Consider the following 22,139-nt stretch of genomic DNA (forward strand, 5'->3'; position numbering starts at 1 on the left):
TAGAGTGTGGATGGCTCCCTTAGAGCCTACAGAGCACATTGAGATCTTTTATTTTGCCTTAGTGAACTTTATAACATCAAGCAGGAGATGTCGGTGAGCCTCACTGCCCCGCTGTGCTCCACCCACCGGCCCTCCTTGCTGCAGCATTCAGGAGAAGACAGACGCAGTGTCTTCTGCCAACCTCCTCGGACTGGGAGGCGTAACAAGACTTTGAAGGCGTGCCAGGAATAACACCCACACGGAGCCCCAGGGGACATGGATCGAGGTCTGAAAAGCATTTCTTCCCACCCTCTGCCGAGTCACCTGCACTGCCAGAGGTGGAGCTGGCATAGGGAGTTCGCCAAAAGACATCAGGAAGAAACCTCTATTTTCTCTACAAACATCCTATTGAGAACATTTCAAACCTGCATTGACGTTGATAGGATGATCAGAAAATGCTCATACACACCTTCCATTCAACTCACAAGCAAACACTTGCCACATTTTTCCCAGGCGCTCCCTTTCTCTCCATCCATATCCACACACACACATATCCACGCACACAGGTATCCATGTGTGTGCACACACAAGAATGTCTACATGCACCTCCACGTGTGTACATATCTGCACACATCCGTGATGCATATCCATGTGTGCACATGTACATACCCATGCACACATTCACGCATGCTCGTCTGTTTGCACACACAATCCACATGCAATCCACACACACAGATAGCCACGCATGCATGTATCCATAGCCACACATCCATGTACACGCACACATGTGTGCTCCTGCATATCCACAAGCAAGTACAGACACTCGCTGAGGTGAGCCACAGCATCTCCACCCATTGCCCTGTAGATGCACTTCTGTGTGCATATCCCAGGAACAAGGACATTCTTCCACAGAGCCACAGTGTCATCATCACGCCTGAGAAGTTTACAATAATTCTGTCCATGCTCCCGTGAACAGGCCGTCTCCAGATGCACTCCATAATGCCCTTTGCCCCACTGGCCTGCGTGTCTTTTGGGCAGTCCCAGAGCCGTCAGGGACCACGTGTTGCATTAGTGTCCTGCTCTGTAGTCTGTTGACTCTGGAGCAGCCCCGCCTGCCGCCACCGCCCCACCGCCTTCTTCCTGACATGGGTGTGTCTGGGAGTCCAGCTGGGTTTCTGTGGGGGTGTCTGTCCCGCAGCCTGGACTTACCCACCTGCCTGCTCGTGTTTAGATGCGGACTTTTTTTTTTTTTTTTTTTTTTGAGACGGAGTCTCGCTCTGTAGCCCAGGCTGGAGTGCAGTGGCGTGATCTCGGCTCACTGCAAGCTCCGCCTCCCGGGTTCCCGCCATTCTCCTGCCTCAGCCTCCCGAGTAGCTGGGACTACAGGCGCCCGCCACCACGCCCAGTTAATTTTTTGTATTTTTAGTAGAGACGGGGTTTCACCGTGTTAGCCAGGATGGTCTCGATCTCCTGACCTCGTGATCTGCCCATCTTGGCCTCCCAAAGTGCTGGGATTACAGGCGTGAGTCACCACGCCTGGCCTAGATGCAGGCTTTGTGGAGAACCACAGCAGGGGTCCATGTGGCCTCCTTGTGGCCTCCTGTCAGGGGTAGAGGTGGCAGCTGTCCCTGGGAAGATGCCTCAAATGTCTTTTCCCTGCGACGCTTTGATCCTCATGCTGCTCCTGCCTCAGGCCCCGCTGCCCGGCTCATGACCCTTCACCAGTGATCCATCTCCCGTGTCTCTGGCAGCCTTCCCAAGGGTGGGCCGTGGGGGTGCGGTGGAGGTTGCACCGAGCCCAAGGGGAGGACCTGGCTCTCGTGGGCTTCCAGCTGCCGCCGGCCAGGTGCGGGAAGAGGCAGGCTGCCCGCTGAGCGCCAGGCTGTGCTTGGCATTAATTTAGGAGCCAAGAAGGCTCCCACCGCTCATGATCACCCAGCGGAGGACTGGGGTTGAAGAGGTTGAAGAACTCAGGCTCCCCACCTGGTGGTCCCCAGGCTCTGCCGAGCGGTCAGAGGGACACCAGAGCCTGGGGAGGGACACGGCTGAGTCCAGGAATGTACATCCAGGGAAGAGCTAAGAGAAGCCTTGTCGTGGAATCGGGGGACAGAAGCCTCCACTCTGCCCCACCGTGGAGGAGACAATGGGCTTATGGGGCACCCTGAGCACTGAGCAGAGGGGGAAAGAGGCTGTAAGCGGGGGGTAGACGTTAGACAGGGTGTTGTCACACCCCCTCTGCCTCCATAGGTCTTCAGGTCCATGTGGTGTTCGGTGACAGGGGAGCGCCCTCCAGGGACCTGGACCTGGGCCCAGCCACCTGGCCCTCTCACTGTGCGGCCACCTCCAGCCACTGAATCTGCAGATGGCGGCAGCTAGTCATGCCGCTGGCCGAGTTGTACCCGGTCCAGGTCTGGTGAGAGGTCCTGGCCGAGCAGCGGAGCCTTCAGGGGGCACTTGCAGAGCTTCTGGCCTTTTATCATTGCGGTTTGAAAAAGTAGCCACAAGATACAGAGTCCAGGAAGCACATTCAGAGACTTTAGACAATCATAAACTAGTTGCGCCACAGAAAGATGAAAAGTCATGTTTTCATTTCAAAAGGGCTGGAGACGCGTCCACGGCATCCAAACCTTGACTGGCTGTGCCCGCCTGGGGGGTGTGCCCATGGGCAGTGGGTACTGGGACCTCAGGGCCCAGGTTTTCCTCTGTGGACTCTCCAGGAGCCCTGCCTGGGCCTGCCCTTGGACAGTCTCTGGTCCCTGGGGAAGGAGGGGAGGAAGGCCACACCTGAGGGGTCTCTGCAGGACATTCTGGGCTCAGGCGGGTACCTGGGGGCAAGGACAGGGAGGGAACGAAGGGGGTGGCTCAGGTGGGGGCTGCCCTGCTCCCTCATCTCTGTCGTCCTCCGCCAGCCTCCAGGGCTGATGTGTGGGAGGCCCATGGGGAGGGAGCCCAGAGCCGCCCGCCACAGGCTGAGGCCTAGGGTGGCCACGAGTAGGAGGAGCACTTCTGACAATTGAACAGCCCGGAGCCTCGAAGCTACGGTTGGGGCCTTCAGCCCGGAAATGGGCCCCCCTCTTTACCCCCTGACGAACCAATTTCCCCTGTTCACATGTGGGTGTTTGTGCCTTTTTTAAAAAAGAAAATAAAAGATCACACTATTTAGGAATCCAAACCAGACAGACCAACAAGACAGGACAAACCCTGGCTCGGGGCAGGTGAAGGCAGTGGGAAGAGGCTTCCTGGAGACCAGATGGGGTGCGGGGAGTGGGGAGGCCCAGTTCTTGGCGCCTGTGTTCATGGTGGGCGGAGTCTCCCTTGGCGTCTGAAACGGCCACCGGTGCATATGACCTCCCCCTGCATCTCAGGCCTCCCTCCCGCTGTGCCCACCCTGCACCCTGCTGCCAGCTGCTTCAGCGTTCAGAGCCCGTGACTGGCGTGGCAGTGGCGAGCCCTCGATGGCTGTGTGGATGCCAGAGGCTGAGGGAGGACACCCGCTCCGTGGTGGGACAGCACGCCCGGGTCCACCAAGACCAGGTGGACGCTGAGGCTCCAGGGCCTCGTGGCTGCTCCAGTGGCCCCATCACCTCAGGAGACAGGGCCCGACTCTGCAGGACGGCACCGGTGGGGGACGGCAGGTCCTCTAAGGGGTGTAGGGTTCTGAGCTGTTCGCCTCAGGACCCTCAGGAGCGGGCAGGTCGTGATAACAGGAGTGGCTGCATGTGGGCAGCCCATGGCTACAGCTTCCAACAGGCATTTCTAGTGCCCTGGCCAGATGGCCGGCCAGCAGGGGCCATGGTGCCGCCGCACTGTAGCCTAGCAACAGAGGGGATCCATTTTCTCATCAGGTTAGCCGGGGAGTAGAGCACGGAGTCAACCCAAGTCTCTCCACGCGGAGTGGGACAGGCTGTGATGATGCCCAACACAGCAGCTGGGTCAGCTTGGCTTCCAGGAAGGGAGCCCCTTGGCCCGCCTGTTGTCATAACTGAGAGCCAGAGAAAGGGGCCCCACAGGCTCCGGGGCCCTGGGGACGCAGCTGGGTGGCTGTGTTGTGTGGTGCCACCTTTCCGGGATCCCCGGGATTGTTGAGCCATGCTCTTCCCCAGCTCCCCGCTGGCCTTTGCAGGGATGATGTGCTTGTCTGCGTGGGGTTTGCTGAGGGAGTTTGTGGTTAACATTCCCTTGTTGAGTTGAATGAGGACCCCGTGTTCTGTGCTCAGCCCAGGAACACTCAGAGGGGAACGTGGTGGGATTCGAAGGCTGCTTCCTCTGCGAAGTCAGACTGGGAAGGTCGATCTCAGGCCTCAAGGCAATAGGGTGGAAGGACTTTAGACTGGGGCACTCTCCTGTGTCACCCAGGTCCCGCGCACCCCCAGGGAGGGGTCTCACCTGTCTTGTTGGCTCTACTCTGTCGAGAGCCGTGGACTCTCTTCCTCCTTAGCTTGGGTCATCCCATGTGAGCTCCATCATGGGCCTCCCAGCTGCCCCATCAGAGCCAAGTGGTTCCTCAAGGTCCTTCATGATGACATGTGTCCTCCGTCTCTAGCAGGCCTGAGGCCGCACTCACCCCAGGAGGGGCCAAGTAGCTGCAGGGAAACTGCCAACCGCTGCTCCCTGTGCCTCAGCTTCTCCACTCCCTCCACCAAGGGGAAGAGGCTGCGCCGAAACCCTGGTCCGCGCTGCTCATGGTGCCGTCTGGGCTCAGACTCCTGGAACAAGCCATAGTCAGGCCCTTTACACGGAGCTGGGCAGGGGCTGAGGAGACCTGGATTCCTGGCCGTGCTGTTGGAGGACTTGGGTGACACCAGGGTGCTTTCTGAGAGCGCAAGTACATGGTGAGTGTCCTTGCCTGTATGTGTGTGCAAGTATGTGTGTGTGTGTGCACATGTGTGAGTGGTCATGTGAGCATGCGTGGCAGAGCTGAGTATGCATATGCCGTGTGTGTGTGACGTGTGAGCATGTATGTACGTGTGTGGGCTTGTGCATGTGAGTATTCACACATGACGTATGGCATAGCTGAGCATGCATTGCATGTGTTCATGTGTGAGCAGGAGTGAGCATACATAGATGTGTGCATATGTGGGTGTTCGTGTGTGAGCATGTGTGTATACACACATGTGTGTGATGACATGTAGGAGGCTCATGTAGTAGCCACCCTTGCCAGGTGCTTCCTGGTGGGAACCAGATCCCAGGGGCTGAGCTGGGGGGCCGTGGCAGAGCTGCACTAGGATTTCCAAGAGGTGAAATGTGTGATGCTGTGGAGGTGCTTGGAGGTGAGGGAACCCCGATGGGGGACAGGAGGCTCTCAAAGCACTTGGAGGTGGAGGAGTCCTGGACAATGGACAGGAAGGGTGGGGTCAGGAGTACAGTGGGCAGGTGAAGGTTGGAGGGAGCTGGGCACCCTGCAGATGGCAGGGTGGGTGCTCAGTGCGATGGGGCTGCCACCATCCTCCAAGTGTGGCCCCGAGGGCCAGAGCTGCTGTCCCTCCATCGCCGGGTGTAATCAGTTCCTTGTGCCTGGCTCTGCCCAGGAGCTGTATGTGGGGGGTGTGAATGACCCTCTAAGCACAGAGCCTTTGGGATGGGGCTGGGGGCGTCCCCACCCTGACAGTGTGGCAGGGCATCCCCCACAAGTGGAGCCCAGAGTTCCCTCCCCGAGAAGTGCTGGGCGAGGAGGGGGCGGTCTCTGGAATTTCTGTTCGGAGACTTTTCGGAGGCGTGTTTAAGCATAAAATCACATCAGCGGCAGTCAGTTTTCAAGCAAAGAGACTATTCTCTGGCAGTGTGGGGATTAGTTTGGGGAGCAAGGCCTCGCCGAGACGCAGGTGTTTGCTTGTGGAATGCCTGCGCCTGCCCTCGAGAGGGATGTGGCGCTCAGCTGCTTGAAACGAGGCCGGGTCCCAGGCAGCCCAGCCCTGCCCTGTGGGAGCAATCAGCCGCTGGCTGTAGCATGTCCTGACCTGGGGACAGCTGGGGACAGGTTGTGAGGCTGTTTCATCACAGCTGCTCTCACATCTACTGACCCCAGCCCTGGGGGAGGGTGGCTGCGACCCCAGCCACACAACCTGGAGGAGGCAGGGTGACAAGGGACTCCAGCTGGGGGAGCAGGCGTAGAGTGCTGCAGCGGGGGGGATGGATTGTGGGGTGAACACTGTGGGTATGTGCGTGTGAGGATGTACACATGTGTGAACATGTGTGTGACAGCACGTGTGTGCGTGTGAGTGCACGTGTGTGAGTGAGCATGCCTGTGTAGACTGCCTGGATTCCATCTGGCTCCACCTCTTCTGGACTCCATGATCTTGAGCAGGGTCCCCAGGCTCATGCCTCAGTTTTCTTCATCTGTGAAATGGGCTGATGGCCGGGCTGCACACAAATCCTCAGAGGGCGTAAGGCACACTCAGCACCCACTGCTGTGCCCGGGCAGCTGGTGGGGGCACAGCAGCCACTCACATGCCATTCACAGCCCTGTGGGTTACTCACTGCCTGGAATGTTCCAGTCTAATCGGATCCTTTTGTTGACGGGGAGACTGAGGCCGGGAAGGAGGATGCATTCCTGCCCTGGTCCCAGGCTCCACCTCTGCTGGGTCTCCTGGGCAGAAGGTCAGGAAGGGCTGAAAGGGACACAGTCCAAGACAAGTAAAGCCCCAGCTTCGAGGGGAGGCACAGTGGCTCTGAGGGGGTCTGAGCCCCCCGAGACCCTCCCCGGGATACTTAACGACTTGGGCAGCCATTGCAACAGTGGAATTGGCACTGCAGCAAGCTGAGCATTTTTTCAGTTCCAAGTTTCCTACAGCACAATGGCTCCGGGCCAGACACCTCTGGGCGTTCCAGGCCAGAGGGGGAGCAGGGGCTGGGGGCCGCTGCCTCAGTGCTTCTGGGATGGGGTCCTGGCCTGGAACCCCAGTCTGGAGACTCAGCAGCCCTGCCCGGGCAGAGCCTAGCGGAGCACATGGGGAACCCCGCGGATACTGCACACACTGCCCCTCTGTCCTCACGGAGCCTGGGGCTGCTGCAGGGCCGTGGGAAAGAAGTTGAAAATCCTTGGGTGCTGGAACCCTCCGGTGCTGGGCACCTTGATTCCAAGGCTGGTGCCTTCTTTCCTTCTGCAAGAGTGAGGGGTGGGAGACAGAACCTGCCAGAGGCTGGGAAGCCTGCATAGGGGAGGGCAGGAGGGCGGGAGCCTGGCTAGCCCCACCTCCAGGCACAAAGGCCCTCCCGCCGCCCTCGGCTCCAGCGGCACAGCCCCGATGGCTCCCAACCCCAGCGGCTGCCGCGTCCTGCTGCTGCTCTTCTGCTGCCTGGCAGCTGCTCAGGCCGACCTGCTGAACCTGAACTGGCTTTGGTTCAATAATAAGGACACCAGCCAAGCAGCTACCACGATCCCTGAGCCCCAGGGGCTCCTGCCTGTGCAGCCCACAGCAGACACCACCACGCACGTGGTCTCCCAGGATGGTTCCACGGAGCCAGCGACAGCCCCTGGCAGCCCTGAGCCACCCTCAGAGCTGCTGGAGGACAGCCAGGGCACCCCCACTTCTGCCGAGAGCCCGGACATGCCAGAGGAGAACATTGCCGGTGTGGGAGCCAAGATCCTGAACGTGGCCCAAGGCATCCGGAGCTTTGTCCAGCTGTGGAATGACACTGTCCCCACTGAGAGCTTGGCCCGGGCGGAAACGCGGGTTGTCGAGGCTCCTGTGGGCACCCTCGCCCTCCCTGGGCCTTCCAGCACCCCCCGGGAGAATGGGACCACTCTGTGGCCCAGCAGTGGCGCTCCCAGCTCTCCGGGCACCCACACGACCGAGGCTGGCACCCTGCCTGCACCCACCCCATCGCCTCCCTCCCTGGGCAGGCCCCGGGCACCACTCACGGGGCCCTCAGTGCCACCACCATCCTCAGGTAGAGCTTCTCTCTCCTCCTCGCTGGGCGGGGCCCCTGCCTGGGGAAGCCTGCAGGACCCGGACAGCCGAGGACTCTCACCCACCGCAGCCGCTCCCAGCCAGCAGCTCCAACGCCCTGACGTCCGCCTGCGCACACCACTTCTGCACCCCCTGGTGACGGGCTCCCTGGGCGTGCACGCGGCCCCCTCTGCCTTCTCCTCTGGGCTCCCGGGCGCACCGTCTCAGGTCGCAGTTACCACTTTAATCGGGGACAGCAGTGCTTGGGTCTCCCACGCGGCTAACTCTGCGGGGCTGGGTCTTGCTAATAACTCTGCCCTGCTCGGGGCTGACCCTGAGGCCCCTGCCGGTCGCTGCCTGCCCCTGCCGCCCTCCCTGCCGGTCTGTGGCCGCCTGGGCATCTCGCGCTCCTGGCTGCCCAACCACCTCCACCATGAGAGCGGCGAGCAGGTGCAGGCTGCGGCGCAGGTGTGGGGGGGCCTGCTGCGGACGCACTGCCACCCCTTCCTCGCCTGGTTCTTCTGCCTGCTCCTGGCCCCACCGTGCGGCAGGGTCCCGCTGCCCGCCCCGCCACCCTGCCGCCAATTCTGCGAGGCCCTGCAGGACACGTGCTGGAGCCGCCTGAGTGGGGGCTGGCTGCCTGTCGCCTGTGCCTCGCTCCCAGCCCAGGAGGACGGGTACTGTGTGTTCATTGGGCCGGCTGCAGGTAACTGGCCGGCCCCGCTCTCCCCACCCTTTCCTTTTTGCCTTGCCAGGTAAGCGTGGTCAGGGCTGACGTGAGCCTGGTACAGGTTCCCCCAACACTGAGTCTCTACGGTCAGGGGCCCATGGCCCTCGGGAGGCGGGAGAGCTGGGAGTGAGGCATCCTGTGCGGGGAGGAGGCCGGCGTCTGGACGGGAAGAGGGTGGATGAACCACAGCCGATGTGTCCAGGCGTTGCCTGGGCCTGGGGCTTCCTGGGCATTTTAGCACATTTAGTCCTCAGCACGGTCCCGAGATACCCTGCCATGCCCTGAGTCACAGAGGGGAAACTGAAGCGTGGGGCAGTGGCGTGACTCACCCCGGGGAGCCGAGATTCCCACTCAGGTGCGGCTGCATCGACCTTGCCCCGGTCACTAAGCTGCACAGTTCGACCCGCTTCCTGGGAGCCTTAGCGTGCTCAGGCCAAGGGTGTTGCCGTGTGGGCAGTGCAGAGACCCTCACCAGGGTGGGGACCAGGGAGGTCCGCAGGGCCTGTCCTGAGAGGGAGCTTTTCATGTCCCCCCTCCCCATCATGAAGCACACAGCCTCCCTGCCACAGTGGGGGCCGCTCCTGGGCCCAGGGGACGTTGCCCCATCACCACGTGGCCTGGCCCTGTTGCTGGCCGGGCAGTTGGGGGGCAGGAAGAGGAGGGAAGGGGGAACTCTTTAACCTCCCAGGGGCAGGGGCAGCCCAGGAGGGACCCCAGCAGCTCCCTCCTCTGTGTCTGGGGGTAGACGGGGCCCCTGAGCTGTGCCTGCCCCATGCAGATTCTGCCTGCTGTGTGCACCGGCAGCCTTGGTCCAGAGGCCCCGTCCCCACAGTGCGAGGTGCTCTGTCCCCCCCATAGTGCCGAGGGGAAGCAGCCTCGGTCTTTGCCCTGTGGGCTTTGGGACAGGGTTGGTGGGGATTAGCAGCTGTGCCGGACCTGGAGGTGGGGGTGCCTGCAGTGGAAGTTCTGGTGGACGCCCACCTGCCAGGCTCCATGAGGGATGATGAGCTTGGTGATTCCCCTCGAGTTTCAGGCCAGTGACCATTTCTCTCAGCAAAGCCCAGAGCCACTGCAGACCCTGTGTGGGGCCCGGGGTGTGGCCGGGGGGCCACAGGCAGGGCAGGGCCAGGTGCTGACAACACGTGGTCCCAGGAGCAAAGCCCACGTGGGCTGGAATGGAGGGGCAGGCAGGAAGGGAGGGAGGGCTGCAGTGGGGCATGGCTGAGCCTGAGGCAGGTACAGGAACTGTGCTAGGGGGGCGTGGTGTGTGCAGGCGTGGGGGCCTTTGTGGATGCGCCCCGGAAGCGTAGGGCTGGAGCTCTCCTGTGGCAGGGGCTGTGCCCATGGCTGTTGGCATCTCGGGGCTTAGATGGTACCCCCAGGGCAGCTGGCACTGCCACAAGCAGTCAGATTCCTGGGTCCCACTCATGCTCCGTCCCTGGAACACCCAAATGCCAAGCAAGCACCAGCCACCTTGCAGGCAACCCCCCTAGGGCCACACCCCACCTGGCTACTGGTGGCCAAGCCTTGTTCCCCACCCAGCGTGTGGGTAGGGCAGCACTTCAGGAGCTGTCCTGCCTGGAGAGACCCTGGTCCAGTGTCCTGGAGCCCCAGGAGGCTCGAGCATAGCCCACCTTGTCCTCGGAGGCAGACAGGACAGCGGCGGGCTGGGAGGGCTGCGGCCTGTGGGAAGGGAAACGCCAGGCCCCGAGACTGGGATCAGCTGAGCGCTCTGAACAAGCATCGGTCTCAGGGAAGGTGCTGATCTCCTGGGAGTCAGTGCTCAGCTGCGTGGCTCAAGGGCTAGGGTATGAGTGGGGCTGTGAGGGCGAGGAATTTCTGTAACTGCAGCTGGCCTAGTCGGTGGCACAGCCTGAAGGGGACTTTTCACTGAACATCTGGACAGCTTGATAGTGTCCCCGTGTGAGGGAGGCAGTGTCCCTTGCAGGGTCCTGGGGGTCTCTGTCGGCATTCCTGGCCTACATTGCCTCTGGCCAGAGGTGGGCCTCGGGCTTCATCATGGAGTCCCTTCCCAGGTGTGGCCTGGCCCGGAGGGTCCTGCCCCCTTTTCTGGCCTCTCAGCTCCTCCCCAGCCCAGGCTCCTCTTGGGTGAGCCCCCACTCCTGCCGGGCCCCCGTGTTAGGCTGGACACTCCCAGCCCTGGGTGAGGGGCAAGAGGAGGAGGGGGAGCCCAGTCTCCCATGTTGGTGCCTGACCCCTCGGGGCAGGCTGTGAGGCCCCAGAAGTGGGGGTGCTGGGCTATGATCCTGGCACCAGAACAGAGCCCTCGAGGCCCACAGAGGGCCCTGGCTGCATCTCCAGGCCATGGGGTCAGGGAGTATGAGCCCCTGAGGGGAGGGGAGCTGGAGGGGTCCTGCTGCCTCCTGCCTGGCTCCATCTCCAATGCCCCCTCCACCTGGTCCTGGGCACTGCCCTGTGTGTCCACCCCCCCGGCACACCTCGAGGAGAGCTTGGGGGGCAGTGTGGCCATGCTGGGGCGTGGGGGCACTCAAAGGCTTGGAGGGTGCACCCCGTGGTCAGCCCACAGGCAGGGACGCTGTGGAGGGTTTTGCCCTGTTGTGGGCTTGTCCCTCAGACCCACAAGGAAGGGAGTGAGGCCCCCACACAGGGGAGGGTCGGGGTGGGGTAGGGAGGCTCCCCCATTGCAGGTGCCAAGAGTGAATGAACAGGGCTTGGGCTTGGGCTGCCAGGGACACTGCCTCCAGGAAGGCCCCCTGGGCTGTCTCAGTGGGACTCTATGAGTGACACACGGAGCTCAGGCCACAAGGGCTGTGGAAGTGTCACCCCACGACAGCAATGGGTGCCTGGCCCTCTGGACTGTGCTCTCGACGCCCCTCCTGAGCTCTTGCAAACCCTGGCCCCTGGGACCGTAGCAGAGGCAGGTGATGTTTCCAAGGAGTCCTACAAGCAAGCGTTCTCTGACCTGGGAGGTGGGTATTGTTCCTGTTTACAGTTGAGAAACTGAGGCCTAGGAAGGACAGACATGTGTGCGTGCCACGAGTGTGGCAGCAAGAAGGGAGCCTTGAGGAGGGCCCCGCAGCCTGGCCCCAGAGCGCTCTTCAGCATCGCAGCAGATGCAGGACAAGCAAGCCCCCAGCCGGGGAGCACCAGGAGACCAGCAGCATCCACCCTGATGGTACAGGCCATCTGATGAGGGGCAGGGACCAGTGCCGGGGTGGACGATGCCTATGCATAGAGTGGGGCGCATCCAGGCACGGCTGCCACCGGGGTGCTTGGGAAGCAGGTCCACACACATGCCGGCCAGGTCACTCATCTCCAATGTACGAGTCCCATGATCTTGGCAAGTGGTGCACAGGTCCCTGGGCTGGGGCTTCCTCTGCCTCCACCCCCATCACTGGACAGTCAGAGGTCAGTGGGAGGCCACGGGAGTGCATGTGTAGGTCACGTCACCGTGATGGCCCCGAGGGGCTGCTCCTTTCTCGCTGCCCCCTACCCCGTGGGCCAGCCACTGGTGCACAGGTGTCCTTACACGGTACCTACCTCTTGCTCCTTTAGTCAAATGCAGAACTTGAGAAAATTGATTTGCTTGACATTTCCGTGTAACTTTGGTTTAAGAAGGAGAGAAGACCACTCCATGAGAAACAGCTCATTCTTATCTCTCACCGCTTGGCAACCTATAAATATTTTTTCGATGATGCTGGCTAAGCTTCTCATAAATTCTCCATGTCTCTCAGATGCACCAAGAGTGACTCAGCATTTAACTCCTACTGGAGTGTCAAGAGCCCAGTGCATTGGGTTCAGTTGTCTGTGGGTACAAGATCTTGTGTGATTCTGAACCAGGCACAGACAGAATGAAAAGCACAGCACTCCAAACAGGGCTCCCTGCAGGTCCTTACATATATTAGGTTTTTGTAGATATCTAAAGTCAAGCTAGTGGACATCTGTCACTTCAACCAGTTACTGTTGTGAGTGTGGTGAGAACACTTAAGATCTACTCAAGTTTGAAGTGCCATATGCACTACAGTATTCTATCTGTAATCACCATGTGGACATTAGATCTCTAGAACTTACGCTTCCTGCATAACTGAAACTTTGTACCCTTCAACCCACAGTCATATTTTCTCCTGTCCATGGGCTGGCCTGGGCTGTGCCCTGTTAGCATTCCCAGATAAACAAAAGCTAAGGGAGTTGATTGCCACTGGACCTTCCCTGCAGAAAATGGTCTGGTAGTCCAACAGGTGAAATGAAAGGACACTACTTAGTAACAGTAAGTCAAGGAGGCCCCCATTGCCTATGCACAGAGTGGGGTGGCAGCTGTGCCCCGTTGCACCCCACTCTGTGCATGGGCACCATCCATCCTGGCACTGGTCCCTACCCCTCATCAGATGGCCTGCACCATTAGGGTGGATGCTGCTGGTCTCCTGGTGCCCCCCTGTTGGGCCCGTGCTTGTCCTACATCTACTGCAATGCTGAAGGGCACTCTGGAGCCAGGCTGCTGGGCCCCCTTCGAGGGTCCCTTCTTTCTAGCCATATTTGTGGCACACACACATATTTGTCCTTTCTAGACCTCAGCACCTGACAACCACCATTCTACTCTGCTCCTATGAATATGACCTTTTTAGATCCCACATATAAGTGAGATCATGCAGTATTTGCTTCTGTGCCTGTCTTATTTCTTTTAGTTTAATATCCTCCAGGTTCATTCATAAGAAGTGCAGTTACAAACTGTTGTTGCAATACCAGCTTTTATAATTGCCCATGTATTTACCTTTATTGAAATCTTCATTTCTTCATGGGACCTACTGTTACTGACTAGTGTCCTTTCATTTCACCTGCTGGACTACCTGGACCATTTCCTGCAGGGCAAGTCTAGTGGCAGTTAACTCCCTTAGCTTTTGTTTATCTGGGAATGCCAATTTCTCCTTCACTTTTGAAGGACAGTTTTGCTGTATATAGGACTCTTGGTTAACAATTTTCTTTTTCTTTTAGTACATTGAATATATTGGTCCACTGCCTTTTGGCTTCCAAAGTTTCTATGAGAAATCTGCTGATAATCTTATTAAGAAGCCTTGGATATGATCAGTTGTTTTTCTCTTGCTGCTTTCAAGATTCTCTCTCTCTTTTTAAAAATTTTATCATAATGTACCTTGGTGTGAGTCTCTTTGAGTTCATCTTACTTGCAGTTCCCTGAGCTTCTTAACTGTTTATATTCATGTCTCCCTACAAATTTGAGACGTTTTCAGCCATTATTTCTTCAGATAGTCTCTCTGCACCTTTCTTTTTCCTCCTCTGTTTGCAGCTTCCACAGCGTGCATGCTTCCTTGTCTCTTGATGGTGGCCACGTGCCGCTTAGGCTCTTTTCACCTTTCATTTATGTTTTGTCTTCAATAATTTCCATTATCTTATCTTCAAGCTCATTGATTTATTCTTCTATCTGCTCAAATCACCTTCAGATTCCTCTAGTGATGTTTTCAATTCCAACTATCGTACTTTTCAGTTCTATAATTTCTTTCTGGTTTCTTTCAAGGTTTTTATATTGATATTTCCATTTTATTCATACGTCACTTTCTTGACTTTCTCCACACCTTCCTTTAGTTCTTTGAGCATCTTTAAGACAGTTGTTTTAAAATATTTGTTTAGTAGATCTGCCATCAGGTCTTTTGCAGGGACAGCTTCTGTTGATTTATTTTTCTCCTTTTAATGTGCTATACTTTCTTATCACTTTGTGTGCCTTGTGATTTTGTGTTAAAAAGTGAACATTTGAACTCAGTAATGTAGCTCTGGAAGTCAGTTCTCACCCTTCACCAGTGTTCACTGCTTTTTGTTACTTTAAAAAAAATTTTTGTCTCTGTGCCAAAGATCTCCCTGAGGTGTGAACTTCAGATCTTCTTGGGTCTTTTCTGAGCCTGTCCCTTTCCCTGGGTGTGTGCAGCCACTTTCTAATTTTACTCTTACATGCTGCTGTTTTTCAATGTCCTGTTCTTTCATGTTTGGCTCCCAAAGGAGGAACAAGATAAGAATGAGGAAGAAAAAACAGTGCCAGCCATCTAAATCCACTTGAAGTCGCTTCATCTGGAAGGGGGAGCTTGCAACAACAGAGGGAGTGTAAAACAATGGCCCCACCTCCCTGTCTGCACCTCTGTGTTCCCAAGCAACCTGATCAGAGCACAGGTTCTCAATGTCTGCAGGACAGGGTCCTTTTTGCCATCCTGTTTCCCACAAGCTGTGTGGCCGCTGCTGCAGGAACTCGTGCATGGCACCTGCTATGGGAATGGGAGTGGGGGATGGATGTGCAGCTGCTATTGTGCCAAGAGCTGGGGTTTAGCTAAATTAACCACCTGTTACTGTTCAAACCTTCCTCTGGACATTGCAAACTTTCAGTAGACTCCAGAGTTCCAAAAGAGTTCTAAGACAAGTTCTGCCCGTGCACTTGTTAATTAGTTAGGGAGATGGATTCCTGGTGCTTTCCATCTGCCATTTCCCAGAGTACTCCAGAGTCATTTTCAAACATGTTTATTTCTGTCAAATAATCAAGTCTTGGCCGGGTGTGGTGGCTTATGTCTGTAATCCCAGCACTTTGGGATGCCAAGGTGTGTGGATCGCCTGAGGTTGGAAGTTCGAGACCAGCCTGACCAACATGATGGAGAAACCCCGTCTCTACTAAAAATACAAAATTAGCCAGGCGTGGTGGTGCGTTTCTGTAATCCTAGCTACTCGGGAGGCTGAGGCAGGAGAATTGCTTGAAGCTAGGAGGTGGCGGTTGTGGTGAGCTGAGATCACGCCACTATACTCCAACCTGGGCAACAAGAGTGAAACTCCATCTCAAAAGAAAAGAAAAGAAATCAACTCTTGAGGCATCATCATTGTTATATCATGTGCAGGTGTCTATCCTGGATGCCACCCAGCTACGCCAAGTGCAGGGAGAAACTCCCTATGGGCACCATGGCTGGGTCCAGAGCTCAGAGGTTGGAGCTCTGAGAACTGGGCTGGAGCCCAACCATGGTGGAAGCCTGTAGCTCTGGGGAAGAGACACACATCTGTGGGGGCAGAGTGACTACCTTTCCAGGTTGCCCAGCCCTCGGGAGTGGCACAGTGCCCGGGCACTGGGGCAGAGGTGGATCCCATAGTCCCTCAGTAGAAGCTCCAAAGCCTCCCGTTTTCCTCTCTTCCTCTTTCTGGGATGGGATTTGGGGGATGAGATCTTCCTGGTGGGCTGGAGTCTGTCCCAGAAGTCAACAGCTCGCCCTGGGGCCGCAAGACCCCCTTAGATAAGGTAGACCCTCGGCAAGACTCCAGCCACACATGAGAGGACAGAACATAGCTCCTGAGTCCCACTCACCGCGGCCACCTGCCCCCATGGGTTTGCGCTGATTTGCATATAGGTGTGTAGCTTCCTACTGGCGACTGTAAGAAATTGCCACAAATTCAGTAACTTAAACCAGCACAGCTGTCTTATCTTTCAGTTCTGGAGGTCAGAGTCTGAAACCAGTTCACTGAGTTGAAACCAAGGTGTTGTCAGGGCTGGGTCCCTCTGGGGCTCTGGAGGAGAATCCGTTTTCTTGACTTTTCCAGCTTCTAGAGGCTGCTGCTTTCCTTCGCTCAAAACCCCTTCTTCCCCCTTCAAAGCCAGTGGTGTTGGGCAAGTCCTCATGCTACCGTCTTTTGTCCTTCGATTTTAAGGCTTTGTGTGGTTAGATGTGGATCATCTCCCATCTCCAGATCCACAGCCTGAGTCCCAGCTGCAGCATCCCCTTGCCACATAAAATTATGCTTGTGGGTTCCAGCTGTTGTGCCGTGGACATTCTTGGGGCCATGGTTCGGCCCACCACAGTTTGCCCATGTGCATGGCTGCACATGTGTGCATATGCATGGGAGTCTTACTTTGCATAAATGGGATTGCCCTGTGTCTGCAAGTTCCTCTTTCCTTTATCCTGCATCTCAGGAGTCTCCCTAACTCCAGGGAGATGCCCTGGCTCTTCGTGTGGTTCTGGTCTTTTCCTCAGCCCCTCCTGACTGAAGCACCTGTAGGTATTTCTGCCTCTCTGTATAACAGATGGCCCTGCAGACACCTGCTCAGCCCTGACTGGTGGGTTCGTCGCGCAGACTTTGTTTATCGGACACCAGCTGAGCTGCCCGCGTGGGCCTGACGTGGGTTTTGGGTCAGCGCTGACAGTGGAGAGATTGGATGTTGTAAATGTGTCTGAGTGTCAGCAGGAAGTCTCCGCCCAGGGAGACTAGCCCCTCCCTGAGGCTCTGCAGCCTTGGGCATTGGTGGAAGTGTTTGTTCGGAGGCTGTTTTTCTTTGATGCCAAGATGTCCCCCCAGGCACTTCACCATGTCAGTGCCACGGTGTGATGGGGTGATGACGGTGGCAGGTTGATACCCCCGGGCAGTTCACTGTGTCAGTGCCACGGTGTGATGGGGTGATGATGGTGGCGGGCTGATACCCCCGGGCAGTTCACTATGTCAGTGCCACGGAGTGATGCGGTGATGATGGTGGCGTGTTGATGCCCCCGGGCACTTCACTGCGTAAGTGCTGTGGTGTGATGGGGCAGTGATGATGGCGTGTTGATGCCCCCGGGCACTTCACTGCGTAAGTGCTGTGGTGTGATGGGGCAGTGATGATGGCGCGCTCTTCAAGCTCTGGATCGGGTTCCGGAAGCTCCGTGTGAGTCTTACTGAGGTGGTTATTTTCTCTCTTCACAGGAAAGTTGGGCTGAGCGAGGAGCCTTAGGGTCTGTCATTGGCAGCGACTCCCTCGCCTGCAGGTGCGCGGTGGTTCTGGCTCAGCAGACCCCACAGGGCTGTCAGGGCGTGTCGTCCCCTCTGTCCGCTGAATGGCTCCAGCTCGGGTCCGTTTGGCTGATGTCAGTGTTGCAGTGCTCACTCTCACAGCCATTTACCTGCTGGTTTTCCGTTAGCCTTTGGTGTTACTTTAGCTAACATTTTTGACAAGGTGGAGCTGGATTTTTCTTGCTGCCGCTGTTTTTCATCCACTGCTTGCATTGTGCCCACCAATGTGGTCTGCATGTCCTATGCCCCAGGCACCAAAACCACCGGCTCTCTGGCACCTGCCCTGCCATCTCGTGCCACTGTGGTCACTGACTGCAGGTTCTGGCTTTTGTCCTTCTTCTGCCTCTTCTGTATCAGTTGTGACGTCTCCGTTTAACGAGAGTCCTGCACGTGCGTGCTTGAAATGGAGGCTTCCAGGGTCCCTGAAAGCTTTCACAGAACCACTGATGTGGCCTCCACTTGCTGGCATGGACCTGGGCAGCCGTGCAAGTGCCACGCAGATCTCCAGGGCACTTGGTCCTGGGAGTCACAGGGCAGCTTTTGTGGCCGCACCCTGAGGTCTCAGCTACCATGGCATAGATGCTGTGGGTTTTTGGGCTTCGAGGTCACGCCCTGGGGATGCTGCAGCCCACCTGCCCTTGGCCCCCATGGGCCCCCAGCCGCTGTATGTTTGGATTTCTGAACAGGCCCAGGTGGAGCTGAAGGACAGGCTGTGCTGGCTCCCCTGGCCTGAGGGAAACGTCCCGTCTCAGAGCCGTTTTCTCTCGGAGCACCCATGAGATTGCTTTGATTTCTAGTTTGCATCAACCCTGTGTCTTGGAAGCTGTTGGGCCTCTGAGTGCTGAACTGGGTGTTGCCTGAGCAACATGAAACCCACCTGGCTGGACTAGGCTTCCCCAATTCGGCTTGCCCCATGCAGGCAGGAGCAGCCCTGGCTCTGCAGGACTGGAGGTGGCTGTGTGGGAGGGCAGGGGGCTGGCCAGGCAGCCTTGGATCTTTTCCTCAGGACCCCTTCAAAGGGGCGGCAGAGACTCCAGGCCCCGTGCCCCGGGGACTCAGGCTGGGCTAGTTCTGAGGAGCGGCTGGAGCGCCTGGTGCTGACGGGTGAACTCGGGGGCAGCTGGGCGACTGCCAGGGCATCTGGCCCCCAGGCCGAGAGTCCCATTTCCTGATCTTAGCACAGCCCTGGCGTGGACATGTGGGGCCTGGGCACTTCTTCTAAGAAAGGATCATTGTAGCAGCTGCCATCTGGGTAGACGGCAGCCTCTGTCTGAGGGGGAGATGACTGCTGGCCTCAGAGCCCAGGCTCAGCCCGTCGGGACCCCTCTACCCCTAGCCTCAGGGTGCAGGCGCCGGACCAGGCTGCTGTCCACAGAGCCCATTGTCCACTCTGCGCCTGGCCCTGCTTCCAGTCGGCACGAGGGTAGGGCCCACAGGGAGTCCAGGCCGCCACACCGCCTCATGCTGAAGTCAGGGCCTCGCGGGGGCAGCAGTGGCGCTGGAGGTGCCCACGGCGTGTGCCAGGGCCGGGGGGTCTGCACTCTTGTTTCCGCTGGTTCTGTGTTCTGTGAGCTCTTTGGAGGTACTGCTTCCCTCGTGATGTCCAGGCTCAGCACTTCTTCCCTTGTGTCTTGTCCCAGGTCAGCCTGGCCCAGCCACAGGGCCCCCAGCCCACAGGTACACGCACACAGGTGCTCGCCCCCGCCTTCCTCAGGACGCCTGGGCATCAGCAGCCCCTTCCCACAGGAGAGCTCGACCAGGAGCCAGCCCGCCGCACAGGCATCCCAGAGTAACCGTTACACTCTGTCGGAAGCAGACCGTGTCCAGTCTGTCTGGGGCCTCACGGTCACGGGAGTAGGGCCTTGGGGCAAGTCCCTGGCCCAGACTGTGGCCGCAAAGCTCGTGCTCTGCCTGGCATGGCAGGTGTGCTGGGAAGTCACTCTGAGCAGGGTCTGTCCTTGAGTGGGTGCTGCTCCTCCCGTGGGCAGGAAACGAGAACTCCGGGCACTGGGGCTGCGTCCTGGCTTGGGCTCCCTGGGAGAGGGATGGACAGGGCTCCTTCTGACCCTGGGCTACTGAGTTGAAGTGAAGTCAAGCTCCGCCTGGGCAGGAATGAGTGGAGTGAGTCACCCAGCGCTGCGGGGCATTTGCAGGGAGCAGCGGGGCTGGTGGGGAGACCGTGGCACGTTGGCAGGTACATGGGCGTCAGCATGTTGGCAGGTACGTCAGGCGTGCAGCCCCTCCAAGGGGTGACTGTGGCCCCGAGGGGAATCAGCACGGTGGGGTGGGGAGACACTACTTGTCCTTGCCACATGAGGCACCACACCCAGTGAGTGAGCTGGCGCCCTGACAGCGCTGGGTGAAATCCCACACGGTGCCTCTCAGACGCCACGTGGACCCCCAGCCGAGGCAGCCGCTCTGGGCGAGGCCCCGTAGCCGAGGCTTCCAAGAACATTGGGGTGTGGAGTCAGCCTCCTTCCTTCCCTGCGGTGGAGCTGCGGCTTCACAGTGGAGGCCACGCTGGGTTGCCCGCCTGGGCTGCACCAGCAGGGGCAGAGTGGGTGGGCGGGGCACAGGGCTGCCAGCCCCGCCTCTCACAGCTCCTTGCTTCGGCGGGGGTGCCGGCCAGTCCCTGGCCCCTTCTCCCCACTGGCTGTGCCCATCCCTGCTGAAAGCAGCGAACGGGAGCCTGTGGACACCATGTCCCCTGCAGGCAGGTGTCTGCATGGAGCGCGCCCGTCGTTTGGGAATGAGTGAACTAGGGTGGCCGTTGGGTGGTCATTGGGCGGCTGAGCCCAGGGCATCAGGGCAGGCTGCCAGGCGCGTGGAAAGCCCTCTCAGACTCAGTTTCCCCTTTGTGCCCCTGCCTGGCCACCTCTCCAGGCGGCATCGGTGGCCCCTGGTACTGTCCTGCACAGCCACCTCACCAGCTGTCTTCCTTTTTGCAGAGCGCGTCGGCGAGGAGGTGGGGCTACTGCAGCTCCTTGGGGACCCTCCACCCCAGCAAATCACCCAGACGGATGACCCCGACGTCGGGCTGGCCTACGTCTTTGGGCCAGATGCCAACAGCGGCCAAGTGGCCCGGTACCACTTCCCCAGCCTCTTCTTCCGCGACTTCTCGTTACTGTTCCACATCCAGCCGGCCACGGAGGGCCCAGGGGTGCTGTTCGCCATCACAGACTCGGCGCAGGCAGTGGTCTCGCTGGGCGTGAAGCTCTCTGGGGTGCGGGACGGGCACCAGGACATCTCCCTGCTCTACACAGAGCCAGGCGCAGGCCAGACCCACACAGCCGCCAGCTTCCGGCTCCCCGCCTTCGTCGGCCAGTGGACACACTTAGCACTCAGTGTGGAGGGTGGCTACGTGGCCCTCTACGTGGACTGTGAGGAGTTCCAGAGAATGCCGCTTGCTCGGTCCTCACGGGGTCTGGAGCTGGAGCCCGGCGCCGGGCTCTTCGTGGCTCAGGCAGGAGGAGCGGACCCTGACAAGTTCCAGGTAACCCCCACTATGCTGTTGCCGGGGGGCTGCAGCAGCCAGGGTAGGGTGGGGTGGCGGTGGCCACTGGGACAGGGACAGAGCTGCAGCCTGAAGAGGAGAGCCCCACCCCAGCTGTGGTCAGCCTTGGCCTCCGGTGCAGGCCTCCCAGGTTCTTGGCCAGCCTGGCTGGGGTAACATTCACTTTCTTGGCTCTCTGGCTTCTGTGCCCCCAGGAAGGGCTGCCCTGGGCTTCTGTGGTTTCTCTGAGACACCAAGGCCCAGCCTAGGAGGGCCCCATTTGAACGACTTTGTAACTAGATATCCACCCCAGCTGTGACCCCGTGACCCAGAGACACCCCCAGGCCTGTGCCAAGCCCCGTGGTGAACTGGGGCTCCCGACCTCTGACCGGCCGGTTGGGTGAGTGGGGACCGAGTCTGGGCCCAGCCACAAGCCTCAGGGCCCCATGCAGAATGAAAGCTGGGGTCCTTGTTGAAAACGATGAGTGATCCAAAGCTGGCGGCAGCAGGGTGTCGGTCCCAGCAGGGTTCTCCCATGGTGACTCCACACCGGCTGGGACCAGGGGCTCAGGGCGGCCCTGCAGGTCAACACCTTTAGCAAGCGTGCGGCAGCCCCAGGCCTGTGAGACTCCACTTCGGAGCACGTGGTGGGATACCCCAGCGGTGACGGCGTGTGGCCGTCTCCACCTGAGTCTCCGGGAAGTCCCTCCAATGCGCCTTCATTCCTTGGGGCTGGGGGAGCGGACAGAGCCCTGAACCCATGTGGGGTCTATGTCCAAAGCCCCTGCATTTCTGGGAACCTTTGGCTGGGAACAACCGTGTGGGCGACCTCAGCTGGCACTGTCTCCCAAGTCCCTGAATTCTAACATTCGAGCTGGCCCGCAGCTGGGACGCCCCTGCCCTGACTGGCCACAGGGGACAGAAGGTTAACTGTTGCCCTGACAAGGGCTGTTTGTTTGAAGTTGTTCTAAGTCCTGGTGTCTGGGGGTTCTGCAAGCTGACTTTTCACCTTTGGCAGGAACTTTTAACCCTCAGAGCTCAGGAGCCGCTAGAACGTTGACACCAAACTGGGCCTCTTTGTTTTCCTCTTGATCACAAACATGATTGCCGGGAAAGAAGTCAGAGTCACGCCCTCCTGTGAGAGGCAGTTTGTTGTGTGAATCCCCAGCCATTTCTTGGTGGAATAAAGTCGCCCACAAGTGCTGTACATCTTTAACGCTGTAAGGAAAGGCGGCCAAGTGCCGAGAGCTGGGGTACGTGGGTGCACAGCTGT

The 22,139-nt window shown here is 58.6% G+C and overlaps 1 protein-coding gene across 6 annotated transcripts in view; it reads left to right on the plus strand.

Annotated features, from left to right (window-relative positions):
• LOC105472493 (collagen type XVIII alpha 1 chain) overlaps positions 1-22,139 on the plus strand; it is a 116,984-nt gene that overhangs the window by 52,403 nt on the left and 42,442 nt on the right. For 2 of the 6 annotated variants that reach the window (XM_071095822.1, XM_011725785.3), the window contains exons 1-2: positions 7,193-8,574; positions 20,322-20,866. In XM_071095822.1, the coding sequence (XP_070951923.1) occupies positions 7,224-8,574; positions 20,322-20,866 (1,896 nt within the window). In that variant the 5' untranslated portion in view covers positions 7,193-7,223. Of the gene's footprint in view, positions 1-7,192; positions 8,575-20,321; positions 20,867-22,139 lie in introns of those variants that run through there. The other 4 variants (XM_011725786.3, XM_011725787.3, XM_071095823.1 and 1 more) reach the window with 2 other exon arrangements.

Source organism: Macaca nemestrina, chromosome 4 (genome assembly GCF_043159975.1).
Source record: "Macaca nemestrina isolate mMacNem1 chromosome 4, mMacNem.hap1, whole genome shotgun sequence".
Lineage (NCBI taxonomy): Eukaryota > Metazoa > Chordata > Mammalia > Primates > Cercopithecidae > Macaca > Macaca nemestrina.